Source organism: Syngnathus scovelli, chromosome 16 (assembly GCF_024217435.2).
Source record: "Syngnathus scovelli strain Florida chromosome 16, RoL_Ssco_1.2, whole genome shotgun sequence".
NCBI lineage: Eukaryota > Metazoa > Chordata > Actinopteri > Syngnathiformes > Syngnathidae > Syngnathus > Syngnathus scovelli.
In genome coordinates, this window is record NC_090862.1 from 9,893,118 (window position 1) to 9,911,333 (window position 18,216).

Below are 18,216 nucleotides of genomic sequence, written 5' to 3' on the forward strand. Positions count from 1 at the left end.
ATGGCAAGTACAAGTCAATATTTCAACACAATCACCTCTGTATGGATACGCAAATCTTACCAATCGTAAGGTCTTTGCGGACTCATTTTTTGAACGTTGCTAATACTTTTTTTCTTCTTCACAAACAGACAAATTGTAAACAAACTGTCAACCCAAACAATTACGGGGTTACAGATTTAAAGCGGTTATTTTAATTTAGTTGCAGGAACAGACTATATTCACTAGATAGCAATATTAGCTTTCTAGGTGATGTGCCCCCGTTCCTGAAAGGCAAAAATGTTTCCGGTATCATCCAGTCATAAATACATAAAACTACATTTGTGTCATACACACAGACTTGCTTTCTTTATCCTCTGGGGACAAATATGTCATGATTACAACTTGCTGAGCTGAGTCTTCTGTTAGCTAGCATTCCCTCCCTGGTGATTGTTGGTCTATCCATTTTATTTGTATTATTCTTGTCAGTACAACGAACTATCTTACATAACATGCCAGCCGTATATTTCTTTCTACAAGTGATGTACAGGTATGGTGATCAAGTTGCTCCCGGCCCTCGTTTTCATCCAGACTCCATCTCCCACAATGCATTGCTGCCCAGCCGCTCCTGCTTGCTTTTTGTGTGTGTGTGTGTGTGTGTTCATGCGTGTGTGTGTGTGTGCGCTCGTGCTTGTGTTAGCATCCCCGGCATCCTTTTGCGGGCGTTCAGAGCGCGAGAGTTCGATGCAGCCCCACAGTCCTTTTGGGAACTTGTAAGCGCGGACCGAGCGTTTGGGTACCTGTGGGCGCATGAGGCGATATGGACTGCAAATGATGAACTTGGCTTCGCCTCATTCGAACGTCATCTTTTAGAACGTCATTATTTGTAAGATGAATCATTCGATTACAATAATGCGGACAAGTCGGCGTTGATTGTGGCTCAGTTCAAGATGAAGAAGCAGTTCAATCGGATGAGGCAGCTCGCCAACCAAACGGTGGGAAGGTAAGACGCGCGCAGGGGTGTGCGCAACTCATTTGCGCCATTCTGCTGCCCCCTTTCTCCTCCCTGACGCGCGAACCCCAAACCCACCGCGTTTACCTCAAATTTCCCGTTTAATCTACTAATTCAGATCAATGCATTATTTAGTCCAATACGGTCGTCCGTCAGCGTGCGTGCTGCGCGTGCGTGAGGTCCACCGACACGTGTTACCGCATAGGCAGCGTGTGGGAGGCGCATTGCCCCCCACGCATTCAGCCTGCCCGCGGAAATGCTTCCGATCTGCAAATCGCGTCGCATCTAACGAACGCATGACTGGAAGCGCGGCTGCGTGCTTTATGGATGATGGATGCATTGAGGATGGCGCAATATTTTCATTACGCAGTCAGCTCTTTGGAGGGGAGCCACCCACCAACATATTCCTCACCCCACCCCCACCTTGGCTCACGCCCCCACTATCAGCGTGCATGGTGGGATGTCTGAAGGTCGTGTTGTCCTGTTCACTTATGTGCAGTAAGATGCAGATGAAGATACGTATATAGAGGTCCAAGCAGAATGGCTAATGTCGCTCTTGTGTTAGCTTAATTGGAAGAGGCTGCCAGTGTCGCGCTCGACTTAAGGGACTTGCGCTTGCCTTGCGATTTGCGGCGCATCGCCGTTGAGTCCATTGACGGTCTTTTCGGCTGCGCTGAGGAGTATTTTTGTTTATTTTTTTTGCCGTTGTACGAAGCCAGCCTGAAAGATAACACCGTGACCGGAAGCCATTTGTCTCCACTGGCAACTTGCTGGCCCACTTCATGTCTCATGTGATGCTGTGTAATTGGATCCGCTTCCTCCCACAAGTGCAGCTTGACGCATAAAGCTCAATGTATTTCCTCTTGTCCTCAGAAAGGCTCACAGCCCTAACGTCGATTTCAACAACACGCACATACGCGCACACACCGCTTTCTTTCTCCTCGTCTCATGCAGCTCCACAATGCAGTTCTCAGAAAACGGCAGCCTTTTGCTCGAGTAGAGCTCGATGCAGCGTTCAAATAGCCGGCGGAAAGGTCTTATAAAAAGAACTACTGAGAAGATCGGAGTTGAACTAAGCAGCCGAAAACCACAATGTTGGGTTTATGTATTTGTTTTAATGAATAATTGGGCAATTCACTTACAGTATGTTGTGTGGAAATGTATATTTGGCTGAAGAGCACGTTAGCATGAACTGTGAAATGGCTAATGAAGAGAGAGCAACAGCAATGTGTACATATTTTGTTAGGTTAGACAATCTCATGTAGTACGTTTTAATGTTCATATGTGTGCAATTCTTTTCATTAGTTCATATAAACATAACTGCTCAAGCAGAACATGAATACAACACACAGAACTGTATAAACACACACACATAGGCACACACACACACACAGAGGGGGGTGACGCCCCTCACACTCACAGATACCAAATAGTCATGTGACAAGTTCCCGCCTTTCCGGGCAGTATAAAACAAGCTGACCTGGATAAGGAAGCTGTTGTTTATGTGCCGCCTTGCCATGTGTGCTGACTGCCATTAAGCAATCCAAGATCTTGCCAATAAATGACCAACTCTATACTCCACATCTTTGTTTTTCCTGCCTCAACTTTGGACGGCCCGCACAACATGCTTCACTAACTTGAATGCACGTTGCACCCCTGCCAACAAGAAGCTCTGACGTACGTTTGGATTCAGATTGTTTTCTAGCATTCTGAAGAAGAATGAAAATTGAGGTGCCGCGTGTTAGAGAATTCAAAACCCTCACGCTCAGTTGTCGAGGGACTGCTGTTATGTTTCATTTTGCATTTCTTGCATTTATCCACCCAAGTTTGACCTGTTTTTCACGTCTGACTTTTTCTCTCTTTAGGGCTGAAAAAACTGAGGTGCTGAGCGAAGACCTTCTGCAGGTGAGAAGTGCGGAGAGTGTGCATGCGAGCGTGCACCGGCAGCTTTTCAAATGTGGGGCCGTGTGGCAGGTGGAAAAGCGTTTGGACCTGGTCAAGCAAGTCACGCACAGCGCTCACAAGAAGCTGACAGCCTGCCTACAGGGCCACCAAGGGGCCGACGTGGAGAGGAAATCACTCAAGTCGCCTTCCGTGAGGACCGCTCATCCTTGCTGTCCATCTGCGACTTCATACGCTCTCAGACATTGGTGCCCAAACATGCGTGTCGCTCTCTTGTGCGAGACTCTTTCAGTTTCTGGATGCGACGGCATATCTCTCGAGTGTGTGTGAGAGTGAGTGAGTGAGTGAGTGAGTGAGTGAGTGAGTGAGTGAGTGAGTGAGTGAGTGAGTGAGTGAGTGAGTGAGTGAGTGAGTGAGTGAGTGAGTGAGTGAGTGAGTGAGTGAGTGAGTGAGAGGAAACCATGTGAAAACCTTTCAGTCGCCTGCCTGGTGTGAGAACATTTCTCCCATGTGGTTGAGAGCGATTGCGAGAGAGCTTCCATCGTGGTCACGTGAGCGAGAGCGTTGCAGTCGTATGCCTGAGAGCGTTTTAGTCGGTCGGGAGTGTGAGAGCGTTCCGCTTGCGTGTGAAAGTGTCTCTGGGGTGTTTGTAAGTTCATATGCACGCGTTTCGGTTGTGGGTTACCGTAGCGCGGGAGTGTGGACAAGGCCATTTCAGTGTGTTTGTGTGTGTGTGTGTGTGTGTGTGGGGGGTAATCCTGAATGGCGGTCCCTTCATCGCTCAATGCAAAGCGTCTGACGTGTTTGCCTCTCATCTCCGGTGCAGAAAAAGCTCCCGCTCAGCATCCTGGCCCAATGCCTGGCGGAGGGAGCGGCAGTATTGGGCGATGACGCCCTCTTGGGGTAGGCAGCTGTGGCCAATGCCTTTCCTCCTATTTGTTGAGCTGCACTCAACCGCATTTGTCCCCGCAGGAAGATGCTGAAGATGTGTGGAGAGGCGGAGGAGAAGTTGGCCCAGGAGCTGATGGACTTTGAGCTGCAGGTGGAGCAAGACGTGGTGGAGCCGCTCTCCACGCTGGCCGAGGTGCGTGAGACTGCTCGGCGGGGTGCGCCCTGCGACGCTGCCCTCATGACCTCCCGCCTCGTCCTTAGGTGGACATTCCCAACATACAGAAACAAAGGAAGCACTTAGCTAAATTGGTCTTGGACATGGACTCGTCGCGGACAAGGTGAAGCCCGTTCATATCTTCTCGTGGGAATTGGGTAGGATATTGCACTTGAATTGAAATGCTACCACACAACGAGAAGGCCCGCTGAGGTAGAGTCCAAATATCCCGCAACAGGGAATCAAATTCAGCCCTCGCGGCCACTTTGACGCCCATTCGATAGATCCACCCAAAAGTCGTGCTTGGAAAGAATCGGGAAGTCTGCCATTTTGGCTTTGAGGTTCATTTTGCCCGTCACCGCAGCAGGAGACACATGAGGCCGGATTGGCCAAATGCAGACGACGAAGGCGTCAGTTGAGCTTACTAAGTGGAGCCTTTGCTTCCATACGTCTCCCCCATGAAATGCTGGCCCACGGCCCCAGATACCAGCAGTCGTCCAAGTCGTCAAGCCACCCCGGCACCCTCCAGCCCGGCGCCAAGTCCGACTCGCTTCGAGAGGAGATGGAGGATGCGGCCACTCGAATGGAGATCTGCAAGGTAAGAGCGGCTCGCCATCCCTCCCGCCGGGCGTTTCGATACTCTCGAGATTCTATTTCTGTCATTTCCTTCTTTCAGGATCAGCTCTCTGCCGACATGTACGCTTTTGCGGCTAAAGAGGTGGACTATGCCAATTACTTCCAGACGGTGAGTAGGCCACAGCGGCCATCTGTGCTGCCTGCTGCGTTTTTTAGATGCGTGAACCAAAAGTGGCGCTGTGGCACTGTGTTCTCGTCTCCACGTGTCCGCAGCTCATGGAGACGCAAGCGGAGTACCACAGCAAGTCACTGGAGATTCTGACCGCCATCCTGCCCCAAATTAGGGCGCACCAAGGTCAGCTTGCGTGCGTCTGCCTGTTACAACATGGCCTCCTTCTGCACCAAGGCGTGAGAAAGACGTTAGACCGGTGTGAATTAGTCCCTGACATGAGTGCGGGCGGGGCTGTGCCTTGCAGAGGCGTGGCTCGAGAAGCCGTCCTTCGGCAAGCCTCTGGAGGAGCACCTGAACATCAGTGGCCGAGAAATCGCCTTCCCGATCGAAGCCTGCGTTACCGCACTGCTGGAGTGCGGCCTACGAGAGGAGGTAGAGCAAAGCGCGCCCGCCCGCTCGCAATAGGGTAACTTGGGCCCCTTGGCTGCAATGCTTGAAAAATGCAAGAAATCCGCCCTTCGTCACATGCAACGTTCAGACTCTGGATTGGGATTTTATTTTTGAAGGAAGCCCGAACATGGCCCTAAAATGGCAGCTTTAAACCAAAATGGCCGACTCGTTGTGCAAGCCTAGCGAATTTGGTCCAGCTCTGTGCTACCCGGCGCCACGACCACTAGCCGCGGCGGCGGCTGCTATACCTCGACTGAGTTTGCCTGTGACGAAGGGAGTTCTGTTTGTTCCACGAGGAGGCGCTTACTTGTGCCATATTTAAAGTTAAAGTTAAAAAAAAGTCCCAATGATCATCGTCACACACACATCTGGGTGTGGTGAAATTTGTCCTCTGCATTTAACCCATCCCCATGTGATTTTGATCCATCCCCTGGGGGAGAGGGGAGCAGTGAGCAGCAGCGGTGCCGCGCTCGGGAATCATTTGGTGATCTAACCCCCCAATTCCAACCCTTAATGCTGAGTGCCAAGCAGGGAGGCAATGGGTCCCATTTTTATAGTCTTTGGTATGACCCGGCCGGGGTTTGAACCCACAACCTTCCAGTCTCAGGGCGGACACTGTACTACTAGGCCACTGAGCTGGTTATTTGCGCTTGCAGGGCCTTTTCCGAGTGGCTCCGTCGGCCTCCAAACTGAAGAAGCTGAAAGCCTCCCTGGACTGCGGCGTTCTGGATGCACAGGAGTACTCCTCGGACCCACACGCCATCGCAGGTTAGCCGCACCCGCCACCAAGCCTGCAACGGCTGCACTTTCATATTGTCTGTCTCAGTGACAGCTTTATCTGGATTTTGCCGAGCATGCATATCCACAGTGAAGACGTGTTTCTGTGCCCCACAGGTGCTCTCAAATCGTACCTGCGCGAACTCCCCGAGCCGCTGATGACCATGGAGCTTTATGACGAGTGGATCCAGGCCTCCAAGTGAGTGGCGCGCTCGCCTTTCCTACACTTTTTCGGGAGAGCCGGGCAAGATATATTACCTTGGCAGAAAATATACACCTTCTTTTGGGACGTACGGTTAACTTGCTGGATTCACCGCCATTCTCGTGTTTGCGCAGCATTCAAGATATGGACAAGAGACTGCAAGCATTAATGGGAACATGTGCAAAGCTGCCCACGGACAACTTAAACAACTTCAGGTCACGCCCGTCCTTGTTTCCGTCCCTGTTTATTTATTTGTTTGTCTGGTTATTTTGACCTCGTGTACGTGAACGCCACAGATACCTGGTCAAATTCTTAGCCAAACTGAGCGAGTACCAGGACTACAACAAGATGACGCCAGGCAACATGGCCATCGTCCTGGGCCCCAACTTACTGTGGACGCACAGCGAGCCGTATGTATCCAAAGCAATGGGGCGCTTCTCATCTTGGGCGGGTATTCCCAGCATGTGGCTGCTCTCCGCAGGGACATGACGGAGGTGCTGACCACACTGTCGCTGCAGATGGTCGGAATCATTGAGCCCATCATCCAGCACGCCGACTGGTTCTTCCCTGGCAGTGAGCTTCACAATCTACTTTGAATTCTGCGTCGCTCGATTTCAGTTATTCAAGACACGAGCCGTCACTCCGGTTCGGTTTTGATTTGTAAGCAAAAATTGGAGCTGCGAATGCTCGATGGTGGTTGGGCAGGTCCTAAAGTGCACTTGCTTCAAGCTGGTCCTCGCCATTGCCAGTTGAAATTTACTGTGAGGGGGCGATACCAAGGGGGGGCGCGTGTGACACCAGGGAACATGCTTTTCTTTTGGCTGTACTAGATTAAAGGGTAATTAGACATCCACTGCAGTAGGTGGGAGTGGCGGTATCACTGAAAGAGTGTGCGGAGGAAGTATTCGCTCTATAGTGTTGAGCGCACGGAACATAGGCACACACAGTACAGAGCAGGCAATAAAAAGTGCAGTGGGACACCATGGAAAAATATTTAACAGGGTTGAAAAGAACGGTGGAGAGAGACGGAGATGAAAGAAATGAGAGTCACCCGAAAGCTAAGACAAGGAAATATGACGAAGCGTATGTAGTGTACTTCAGTGTGGCTACGGTGGGAGACGAGGAAGACTGGTGTGTTTACTCTGCCTTAAAATGTTGGCAGCGGATAGTATGAAGACAAAAATATTAAGGCGGCACTTAAAGACATTGCACCCCAATCACGCTGATAAGATGCTTGAGGTTTTTCAGCGAAAACGGGCTGAATATTGCCAACAATGATCCCACTTTGTGAATGCTACTTCAGTCGATCAGCAAGCACTGCAAGTATCATATAAAGCAGCGTACCAAATTGCTCAGTGCGAGAAAAAAACACACCATTGCAGAAGAACTGATACTACCTGCAGCCGTGGATATGGTCTCCGTAATGCTGCCTCATTTTGAGCACAAATTGTTTTATTCATTTTGGTTATGTAGGTTAAAATGTTTTATATATTGTGCTCCCGAGTTAATGTTACTGATTACTTTGAATTGAATATTATTTATTGCTGTTATTTAATTTAATATTATGTATGTTTATTATTATTTTATTGTATTTTTTCCAGCATAAAATGGCAGTTGGTCATAAATGTTTATAGATTAAATAATTATAATTTATTTTTAATTTCAGGCAAAGTGATGCACATTGAATCTGTTCTGTTACAGACTAAAAACAATGTTATTAATAGTTATTCTTTATGTAAGTTTATCTTTCTTTTTTATTTATATTTTGTTTTCTTTAATGTTAATAACATGGGGGGGACACGAAATGTTTTCTTCTCCCTCGGGGGCGCATCACAGAAAATTATTGAGAAGCACTGCTTTAAGTGAACCTCCTCACTTACAAGTTTGATAGCTTTATGCTAATACATGATGCAACACATCAACAGCAGATCAACAAACCTTGCATCCACGCTGCGGTTGATACACGTTTTTGCGCGGCAAATGGTAGCAACACGTGAAGACTAACAATATGATCTCAGGCATATATTCTTTATCCTCTCCAATTATTGCAGCTTACTGATCTTAGGAGAGACAGTCTTTTTCATTTCATTTTTTAGCAAAAGATTTTCTTGTCGACCGGTGGCCATCGCACACGTGCACGCACCCATTTGACCTTGTCAATGGGTACTTGAGCATGACATGATACACAGACTATTTAATTATTTCTTTCTTTTCAGTTCTTTTTATAATTCTCATTAATTACAGTCCCGTCCAGTAGTATTTGTCAGGAGCTGCAATGGATGAATGGCATTTCTGTTTGTATCAATGTATTTTTGACTGTTTGCGAGTTTGACGCCCTCACATACATGTGTGTGCCCGCCCCCTCTTTTATTAATTGTCATGAATTACAATCCCATCTAGTAGTATTTGTCAGGAGCTGCAATGGATGAATGGCGTTTCTGTTTGTATTGATATATTTTTGACTGTTTGACGCCCTCACGTACAACCCCCCCCCCCCCCCCCCCCCCACACACACACACACACACACCCTTTTTTTTTCATCAATTCAGAGATGGACTTCAACCTGACAGGCAGTTACGGCAGCCCCGTCCACGTCAACTACAACTGCAACTACAGCTCCCTGCCGTCCCCCGACACGGAGCAGTCGGAACGCATGCGGCCGCACCACGACCAGAGCCGGCGCCCCCTCAGCGTTGCCACGGACAACATGATGCTGGAATTCTACAAGGAGAAGGATGGGTAACGAAGATGATGCATCCCACACCACGCCCACGAACGCTTGTGCATTTCTTTCAGCATGGCAAGAGGTGACTTATTTTCACCGTCTTGCTTAGCCATCTACTGTAGTGCCACCCTCCTTCAACGGCACCAATCTGGCTGGAATACATGCATGAATCACACCGTCTCCACGGCGACGCAGCCCAATTGAACCCGTTGCCTTGTTCGCTCATGAAATATTTCTCCCATCCTCCTCCTACACGGTCCGGCGACACACCATAGAGCTAGTGGAAAATAACCAGCCAAAATGTCCTCCCGTCAGAAGCTGAGGTGTCAAACTCTTTTTCATTGCGGGCCTCGCTGGGGCCGTTGCGATCAGCAAAATCAAAAAAATGGCTTCGTTGTATATTCCCCCTACATTTCATTGACACTTTTGCTTTGTGTGTTTTCAGCACGTTGCTGTGCAGTCTGTACATGAAGCAAGTGTCTTAACTCCTTTTTTCCCTCTCTTGCCCCTTACTAACGCAGCATTAGGAAAATCCAAAGGTACGCTATTATGGCCTCTCCCGCACCCCCTACATCTTTCCCACACGCCCGTTTTGCGTTGCGCCGCTTCTCATTTCAGCTAATCCTTGTGCGTGGGTTTTAAGTGTGTGTGTGTGTGCGCGTGTGTGTGTGTGTGTGTGTGCGTGTGTGTGTGCGTGTATGTGTGCGTATATGTGTGCGCGCGTGTGTGAGTCCAGCATGGGCGTGCGGGTCATGGATACTTCCTGGATGTCGCGCAAGGGCTCGTCTACGCTGGCCCGCAAGAGCAGCTGCACCCCGCCAGGGGTCTGCTCCACGCCCGCCGACCCGCTCGCCGCCACCGAGCAGGCCGCCTCGCCAGCTGCCTCACCGGCTGTCTCGCCGCCCGCCACTCCGCCCCCCGTGGAAAGGGTCAGGTAAGACGCCGCTGCTTGGACTGCCGCCACGGCTGCTGCTTTAGTCATTTCTTCCCCACACGTCATCATCATCACCGTTTTCACCGCCACAATCAGATGCTCCAAGTTACAGTGGTACTTTGACGTACGAGTGACCTGACTTTTTAAGTATGCTAGCTTAATGCTAGCATCCAATGAAAAATGCCATCAACAGGCGAATGAAACTAGCCTTGTAGTTGTGTTTACAGAGAGCAGGTTTTTGTCTGGACTCTTCAGAGCAGATGCTCATGATCACAAATGTACTGTCGGAACAGCGTGGGATATTAGCAACATTGGCAAGTTACTCTTAAATTTAGTTTTATCCAGGCTAAGGGATAGAGTGGTCGTCCCCAACCCAGAGGTTGGAGGTCGGCTGCCCGGCTATTGTGACCACACGGGACTGTCCTTGAGTGAGACAGCCGATTCCCGGTTGCTCCTGATGCTACGGCGTCAGGAGGGGAACGAGGAAATGCTCTGCGTACCAAAGTTAGAGAAATGCTTGACAAGTACAGCCCATGTAGCATTTGTGAGTCAAGGCACCACTGTATTTATGTCTCCTCCTTCTTTTTTTGCCTCTCGACTGCAATACGGTGTCACCCTCAAGATGGCTCCCGCGAAAGGGTGTTTGCGTCTGTGAGGCGAGTGCGGGATCTGACCCGGTTGCGTGCATGGGTTCAGGCCCACGGGACAAGACGGTAGGTTTTGCAATCGTACAAAAAGTAGAAATTCAATTCTTTTGCCCTAATTTGCATAAAGAGGACTGTGTCGCCCGCCGAGGTGCACCGCCTACCTCAAAGGCTTCTCTTCTCTTTTCTCTTCTTGATTTGGAGCGACTGTCCCCCCACCACCACCCGCTTTCCCCGATCATCTGCACAGCTTCGCCTCCTCTCGCTCCAGCGTTCTCCCTGTTCAGTCACCAGTCTTTTGTGCTGTCTTATTCTCTTAATATCTACAGCTCAGACGTGTGGGCCAATCGGCCGGACACCTCTCAGGCCCGGCCGCCCCCAGGGGAGAACCGGCCGCCCCCTCCCTATCATGCCGCCTCCCACTACCACTTCTACCCCAAGCCCCCTCCCTGCGCCCGTCCCGCGGCGCCGGGCCCTGAGTCGCAGCCACCGGCCTCGCCCCCGCACCACCGGTCAGGCTTCGCACCCCCGGCCCCACTCCCGTCCTCCTCCTCTTCCTCCTCGTCCTCCTCGCTCGACATCAATTCCAACCCCAAGCCCAGCTGCCTGCACTTCCCCAAGCACAGCCCGCCCGGCGACGGTAACGCATCGCCGCTTTTCCTCAAACCCGCCCTGGTGCTCGCCCGCCACGAGCAGTGCCTCGGCTATCCCCCCTCTGCGCCCCCGCCATGGGCCGCCTGTCCCGGCGCCAGAGAGAGAGGAGTCCCAAGGCCGACTAGGTAAATGGACAGCTCCGTGAGTGGGTGCCACCCTTTGTCTGTCCTCTCGCCTCACCTCGCCTCGCCTTGCCTCGCCTCGCCTCGCTCGCCTGCTGGATTTGCGTTTTCCTCACCCCCTCCAGTGGCACGCCTTGCGCACTGTAACCTCTTACTTGGCTTGCCTGGCAGACCAAAGATGTTACACGCAGCCAGACAGACGCTAAATACATTCGGCTGCTGTCAAATACCATCAGAATGTATGTATTGCACAAGTTTGCTGCTGCATTTGCCCATCCAGCAATAAAAAAGAGAGCACATTTTAACAGTGCCGATGATCAAACAGGTACCATCATATGTCCCAAGGACGCTTCCACAGAAGAAAAGTTACTTTCGGTGCAAAAGCTACAATTTTTTCCACTAGATAATTGTGGATGTCCACTAGACATTGAACAGAAATGTCTGTGCTATAGCGTGCGGAAAAACTCCAACAGATATTTTTGTGTGTCTAGCTGCTCCGACTGATGTTGATGCGTTTCTGCTTTTGCCAGTTCGTCCAAGAGTAAAGAGCTCTCCCCTGTCATTGGCCACAAAGGCATCCAAGCGGCAAGTTCAACAGTGCTCCCTAGCGGCAGTATGCAGAATTGCAGTCCGTGCCCCCGCCTTGGAGAGCGCAGCCCGCGCAGCCTGGGCAAAGGTCAGCTCGGCGTCAGCTCGGCGTTAGTTCGGCGTCAAGCTCAGCGTCTCGTCTTCTTGTCGTACATCGAGTGACAACATGCCGTTTGTGCTCCCAGGTTCCAAAAAATTGGCGCCCGAGCCTCCAAAGGTCCCGTACTATCAGCCAGTGGCACTGTCCGACCAGTCCGCCGGGCAGCCGTCACCAGTCAGCCAATCGCCCACCCCGCCCGGCACGCCTTCCGTTTACGGACTGCTCTGCGCTCCGGGTCAAGCGTTGCCACCGTGCTCCCCGGGGCAGCCTCTCTCGGGGGCACCCCACTCCCTTTCCTCGCTGCCCTCGCTGGCCGGGACGCTCGCCAAGTCACGGCCCAGGCAGAGGCCCGGCCTGCCCCCGCCGCAGCCGCCTGTCGGCTTGGGTGGTCGGGACCCGGGCCCAGTCCGAGCCCCGGCGCTTCAGCCACCGGAGCCGGCCCTCACTGACGGACTGTCTCCGGGGGAGAGCATGTCAACAGGTAAACACCAGATGCAGCTGCGGCGGCCTTGGCTTACTCTGGCCGTGACTGTGTCCAACGCCAGACGAGTGTAGTAGGGCAGCCTCCTCGGATTTGCCGTCGCATTTCTGCTCTCGTTCATGATTTCCCTTTTTGTTTTCTCCACTTCATTGCCACCCCATTTGTCCTCGTCCTCTGGTTCACCCACCTCGCTTTAGATATCTTCAACTACGAAATTCCCTCCATCAATATCAACCTGGACAGCCTCATCGACGAGTTTAGCGGCGCCCCCCGCAGAAGGTCACCGCCCGCCAATGAGGAGGAGCGGCTGGCCACCACTCTATGACATGGCTCAGTGCCAAAAGCCAGACGGAAGAATGCATCGCTTGGCTTCATTGGCAGAAAAAAGAAAGGAAGGAAAAGGAAGAATGTGCATCCAGAACAGAAGGAAAAAGCAAAACTCGAGGACAGCAGTGCCTTTCGGAGGAAAGACCCGATTCGAGCTTATCCCCAAGCTTATCTCCATCCCCCCACGGTTTTGTTTACTTGTGCCGGAGTGCTGCGTTCATGGTTCTTTTGGGTTTGCCTTCGATGCAGCTGCGTCCGCGTGATGCTCTCGCTCTCGTCGGGGCTGCGGTGCGTTTTGCTTCACGGGCCGACCGTCTTCATTGGCGACTGGGCTCAAATAGTGGCCTCGGGCGTTTCTCTCTTTTTGCCTCTTGAAGCATCTATATGAGGAGGGCCTTTATGAGGTGGCGGACACACCCACATACAACTCTCTGTTTCTTGTTGAAATGTCTGACTGCCCTCCTTTGCGTAAATGGGCGCTTTGCAGATGCCAAGCCTCATTTGCTTTGCCAGCGACAAGTGACAAAAGGATGCATCGATTTGAGCAGGGTGTTCAGTTTTTCTGTAGCCGATGACCGATGCCAGCTTCCAAAACAGCCATAAAGCGGACATCATTGGTCTGCATCCTTGTGTGGAGAATTACCCGCTACTTCTTTTGGACTTGAGCGAGTCCCCTCGTTTGGAATAATGGCACAGACTCGATAGGTTGTCAAGAACATCACAGCTAAATGTGACTCCCCTCTCTGCAAAGGTTGATTTGGGCAAAATAGCAACCAAGGCCCTCTGTTCACATGCTTCAGACTTAGTCAGACCCTTTTTTTCTCTGTAGTGGTTCTGCTACACCGACAGTAAATGAGACTAAAGGGTCGTCTGTCTTTCTCTCTGTCTCTGTCTGTCGTCTGTCTGTCTTTGGAGTAAAAAGTGCAATTACATCCACATCCAACTGTGTCCAAAAGTAAAGTGGAAGCCATTTATTGTGTTTTGTTGTATTTGCTTCCAAACAAATGGCCCTTTGGGAGGGCCTCAACATGCCTGTTTTTGCATGTGTATTTTTGAGGTCCTCAACAAAAACCTTTCCAACCCCACTAAAACGTCAGCACCCCGTGCCAGTTTCATCTATGAATGCAAACTTGAGTGCAAATCCCGAGGGCCTAAAACGAGCAGGACCTCAGCCGTGTTGCAGACCTCAAGAGCAAATCAGAAGCTTTTATCCTCAATAGACAGACGACGCAAAATTACCCGACAGCTGCCCCAAAATGTCTCAAGAATGCATGTGCGAAAACAAATGTGCAGCCAGCTGTTATGGGCCAAAATTCCATACAAACAAGCAGTGACCAAATGAGCCCCAATTGAAAGCGGCTTCCCTCGACAAGTGATTACTGCAACTGAATGACCAAGCTTCTTTTTTTATACAAGTAAAACCTTTAAGTTAAGCTGTTTTGTTTTGGGATGAAACTTTATCAAAGCGATGTACGGTATGCATCAGTGTGTGTGTGTTTATGGAGAATTTCTTGATTGTGATATTTATTCTCTAGGTAGTTGTGGTGACCACATGACAACATTGCAAGTACCCTCACTGCTTGCTTGCTTGTTTTTTGGGGAGGGACAACTATGGACAGACTATATCTGACATGCTTGGTTCTAACAGGAGGCTGATTGAATGTGGCACGTTTGATTTATTCTTGTTCCGATTCTATGGAGTTTGCAGCCCGTTTGCAGAACCATGCAGCCTGCCAGGCCGGCGTGCACGAACATCATGCGAACGGTGTCACTGTCAAGTTTTGGCGTGTCACCTGCCCTTTTCACGTAAGCTGCTGCCAAGTCTTATGCAGCAAGGTGCAGCCCGTCCGTGTGTACTATGAAGCCAAGCCACAACCCTTATTCAGAATGTCAGAACTAAATAGATCGATCTCTCTCTCTCTCTCTCAAAAGGCTACATTTCTACAAACGTCACACTTCTCCTTTTTTTTTTTTTTTTTTAAACCTTAGGCTTGTCACGTGGCATTTTGATGATGATATCTTCCCAGTCGTTATACTTTCTGGTTCGTGGAGGAAGACAAGAAATGGCGTGTCCCCACCCCCAATGCATGGAACCTGTAAGACTGGCCAAGCGGGATGACACAGAAGGAAAAGGTACTCGATGCATCTCGGCCTTGTGCAATCACGCAAGTCAGGCTTCAAGTCAAGGGTGGGGACATAGAACAGTTTCAAACTGTTTAAGCCGGTTAACAGCTCCTCTGGGTTTTGGAATTGCAGCTAAGACTGATGATCGCTGTTGTTGTGATTGCTGCTGTTGTGTTTATGTATAACGTGCGGCTGGTCTTCATGAGATACCGCTCGCATGCCCGCGATCCATAGCTTAAGCAATACAAATGTTGAATATAACATGGTGAATCTCATTTTATAACACTTGTGCAAGATTATTGAAAGTGACTGGGAAAATGCCTCTTTTCTTTTGTACTCAAGTCTCTTTCTGTGCCCAATCACGTGCATTGACTTATCCATGTCTTGTGTTAATTACATTTTCATAGTTATACTTTTACCGTAGTCTTTTTTTTTTTTTTTGGTCCCACGCAAGTTTCTATACAGAATTTAGTGAATAATCACATGTGCTACCTCTGTCGATGCTCGTATTTGGCATATCGTGGTCCATGTTTGTATCCTCATTAAGCCAATAGGATCCACGGCAGCACGGCAGCCACCAGTGCCATCACGGTGAAGGTGGAAAGGAGCACCACGAGGCACCGAGCCGTGCTGCACACCCGACGCCGGCGAATCCTCGGCGGCCGAACCACCGTCAACACCACGCTAAACGCGTCGTCCTCTGTCATGGGTCTCCCCCGGGCGCTGATGACGAAGATCTCCGAGTTGCTGCACGGACTCGTGCGGAGGAGTGTCGGCCGCTGGAGACGCTCGGAGTCCGCGCAGAAGAAGCGCCGAAGTCGCCCGCGAAGAGAAGCGGCCGAGGTGGTGTCGAGCTCCAGCCGGGCGAGCGGCCTCCCGACGGGCACCTCCAATGTCTGCCCCCCCCCTCCTCCTCTTTCTGCATCCTCCTCGGGCTGCCCCTTGCCCTGCGCCAAGGCCAGCTGCTCGTCCTGCCGCTTCCTGATAAAGGTGAGGTGTCTGCACACCGGACAGGCAAGGGTGTCTCGAATTTGTCCTTCGGCGTAGAAGCTGACCAGCAGCTTGACCAGGCAGTCGTGACAGAACACATGTCCGCAGCTCAGGATTCTCTCCGTCCCGCGCAGGATCTCGTAGCACACCGGGCACTCGCTGACGTCCTCCTGCGAGGCGTCGTCATGCCTGTAGAATGCCATGGAAATCATGATAACAAGGACGAGCGATGCAGGTGCAGAACTGGCCTCGGGCGTGCCTCAACCTCCGCATTCCTCGCTCCTGACTGCATGGGCGGGGAACGGCGCAGATGGTTGCAGAACAGGGCCTGCCACCTGGACTAGTGCATTGGGAAAAGCTACCCATGATACCTACCTCCCCACCAACACACCAAATTTCGGTCGGTCTGTCTGTTGTCTGTGTCTGTCTATCCACCCTTATAATTGGCCTACGTGCTGCAAAAATGGCTAATTTCTACTTTATTTTAGGTTTGTCAAACTATTGTCCACTTAACCAGAACACACCACTTTGTCCTCGGGATGTCCATTTAGCTAATGCCAACAATACAAAATGTCGCGTAGACAGATATTGTACCAATATTCGCAGCTGAGGGCTGAAGCAAGAGGACTGTATACGTATCTAGCTGACTGTCACTGTCCCTAAGTGGTCAGAAGGAGCAGTGCAATGGTCCAGTGGTGATTTATTACAGCTGTGGGCATGTCTTATATTCTATGATTGTATTTTATTGTATGAATTTTGATTTGCAATTATGTTCTGATTAGTTCTATTCTAATAAGTGAAGTGTTGCCGTGGTCAAACAGAAGCCACAACATTAGGTACACCGATGCTATTTGTAACAGCAGAGGAAAGGATAGTCTGTTTGTATTGTCAGACATGTACACTATTTAAAGTGCTAGAGACATCCCTTTTTTTTTTTCAATTAGAACGGAATTTGATAGAATGTATAAAGTGAACACATTTGCCGCATTGGAAATTAAAAATGGACACAGATTACTAAGAATAAAGCTGAAATGAAATGCCAGTTTATCGATCGGGTCCCGCACGAAGCCAAATAGGCGGCGCCATTACTGTGACGTCACAAGTTGTACATCTGGATGTCAACAAACCCAAACAACATGGCAGATGATAGCGACAGCTCCGTTTCTAGCGGCAATATTAGCATCATTTTATCCGATTCAGAAACCTCTTTTGACGCAGAATATGATGAATCTAGCAGTTCACTTGGGCTGAGCTGAGCACATTTTCTGAATTGTGCCCCTCCCGTCACGCTTCGACATACTTTTCAAAGTCAAAGTCTCAAAGTCTCCTTTATTGTCAATTCCTCCGCATGTCAAGACACACAAAGAGATCGAAATTACGTTTCTCACTATCCCAGGGTCAAGACAGCGTTCACAACGCACATACAAGTAAACAACACAGGAAAAATAAAACAAGAAGATGAACAATAAGAGTGATAGCCCGCTAGCCGCTCCTGATGCACAGCAGAGTCCGGAAAGATAAGACAGAGTTCACAACGCACATACAAGTAAACAACACAGGAAAAATAAAACAAGAAGATGAACAATAAGAGTGATAGCACGCTAGCCGCTCCCGATGCACAGCAGAGTCCGGAAAGATGACAGTCAACCAGGCCACTGTGAACACGAGCACACAGCAGGCACGCACGGTCCGGTTCGTGGATCCTATCAGGCGAACTCAACCCATCTTGTCGTCCCGCGAACGAACGTACGCCAGGATAATGGATGGCACGGCTAGGCGAGCTGGGTTGGCCGCAAACCTGGCCCGACGTCTCCGCGCTGGCCCCTCTTCTCTTTTTGTTTACATTCATTGAAGCTAAACGCGTACAACTTGAGACGTCATGAGACGTCACTTCCGGCTGGCGGCTCGGTGCAGTCAAACTCGTCTGTGCGGCAAATTTAAATTACCGTATTTGCCGGTGTACAGGTCGACTCGGTGTATAAGTCGACCCCCTAAAATTCGACGGAAATTTACGATTTTATGATATATCCTTTGTATAAGTCGAGCTCAATTGTTGCATTATATTAAACTTCAAAATTCAATATGCGAAATTTATTGACGAAATGTGTTCAAATTCCTCGCATGCGGCTGTTTATAAGCACCGCGGAGGAGATCGCGGCCGGCGAGCTCGCGCACGCCGCCCGGCACCAACGGGAGGCCGGAAATAGCTCCAAGCCGAGCGGATCGGCACTTTATAAGCACCGCGGAGAAGATCGCGGCCGGCGAGCTCGCGCACGCCGCCCGGCACCAACGGGAGGTCGGAAATAGCTCCAAGCCGAGCGGATCGGCACTTTATAAGCACCGCGGAGGAGATCG

General features: G+C 50.4%; 1 protein-coding gene across 17 annotated transcripts; it reads left to right on the forward strand.

The window, feature by feature from the left end:
- The first annotated feature begins 662 nt into the window (after positions 1-662).
- LOC125983639 (rho GTPase-activating protein 44) lies at positions 663-16,898 on the forward strand. Of its 17 annotated transcripts, XM_068653306.1 has the most exons (24): positions 665-979; positions 2,854-2,893; positions 2,963-3,082; positions 3,717-3,793; positions 3,863-3,974; positions 4,043-4,119; positions 4,479-4,593; positions 4,672-4,740; positions 4,845-4,926; positions 5,048-5,175; positions 5,850-5,961; positions 6,088-6,169; positions 6,307-6,387; positions 6,469-6,582; positions 6,654-6,745; positions 8,722-8,911; positions 9,419-9,436; positions 9,629-9,831; positions 10,454-10,544; positions 10,805-11,254; positions 11,782-11,927; positions 12,025-12,420; positions 14,737-14,880; positions 15,419-16,898. In XM_068653306.1, the coding sequence occupies exons 1-24, from the start codon at positions 927-929 to the stop codon at positions 15,916-15,918; spliced, it is 3,492 nt and encodes a 1,163-aa protein (XP_068509407.1). In that variant the 5' UTR covers positions 665-926; the 3' UTR covers positions 15,919-16,898. The 17 variants fall into 17 exon arrangements, 16 of the variants coding, with proteins under 16 accessions (XP_068509412.1, XP_068509404.1, XP_049601018.2 ...); XM_068653303.1 differs by having other exon boundaries at positions 664-979; positions 9,541-9,831; positions 10,454-11,254; XM_049745061.2 differs by having other exon boundaries at positions 664-979; positions 9,634-9,831; positions 10,454-11,254.
- Positions 16,899-18,216: the final 1,318 nt, after the last annotated feature.

What these genes read in the sequence shown, in the direction of transcription:
- LOC125983639 (XM_068653303.1), top strand. Translation starts at nt 927, where the DNA reads ATGAAGAAGCAGTTCAATCGGATGAGGCAGCTCGCCAACCAAACGGTG. An exon ending in GGCGATGACGCCCTCTTGGG is followed by an intron (nt 3,794 to 3,862) that starts GTAGGCAGCTGT and finishes TTGTCCCCGCAG; the next exon opens with GAAGATGCTGAAGATGTGTG. An exon ending in CGACTGGTTCTTCCCTGGCA is followed by an intron (nt 6,746 to 8,721) that starts GTGAGCTTCACA and finishes TCATCAATTCAG; the next exon opens with AGATGGACTTCAACCTGACA.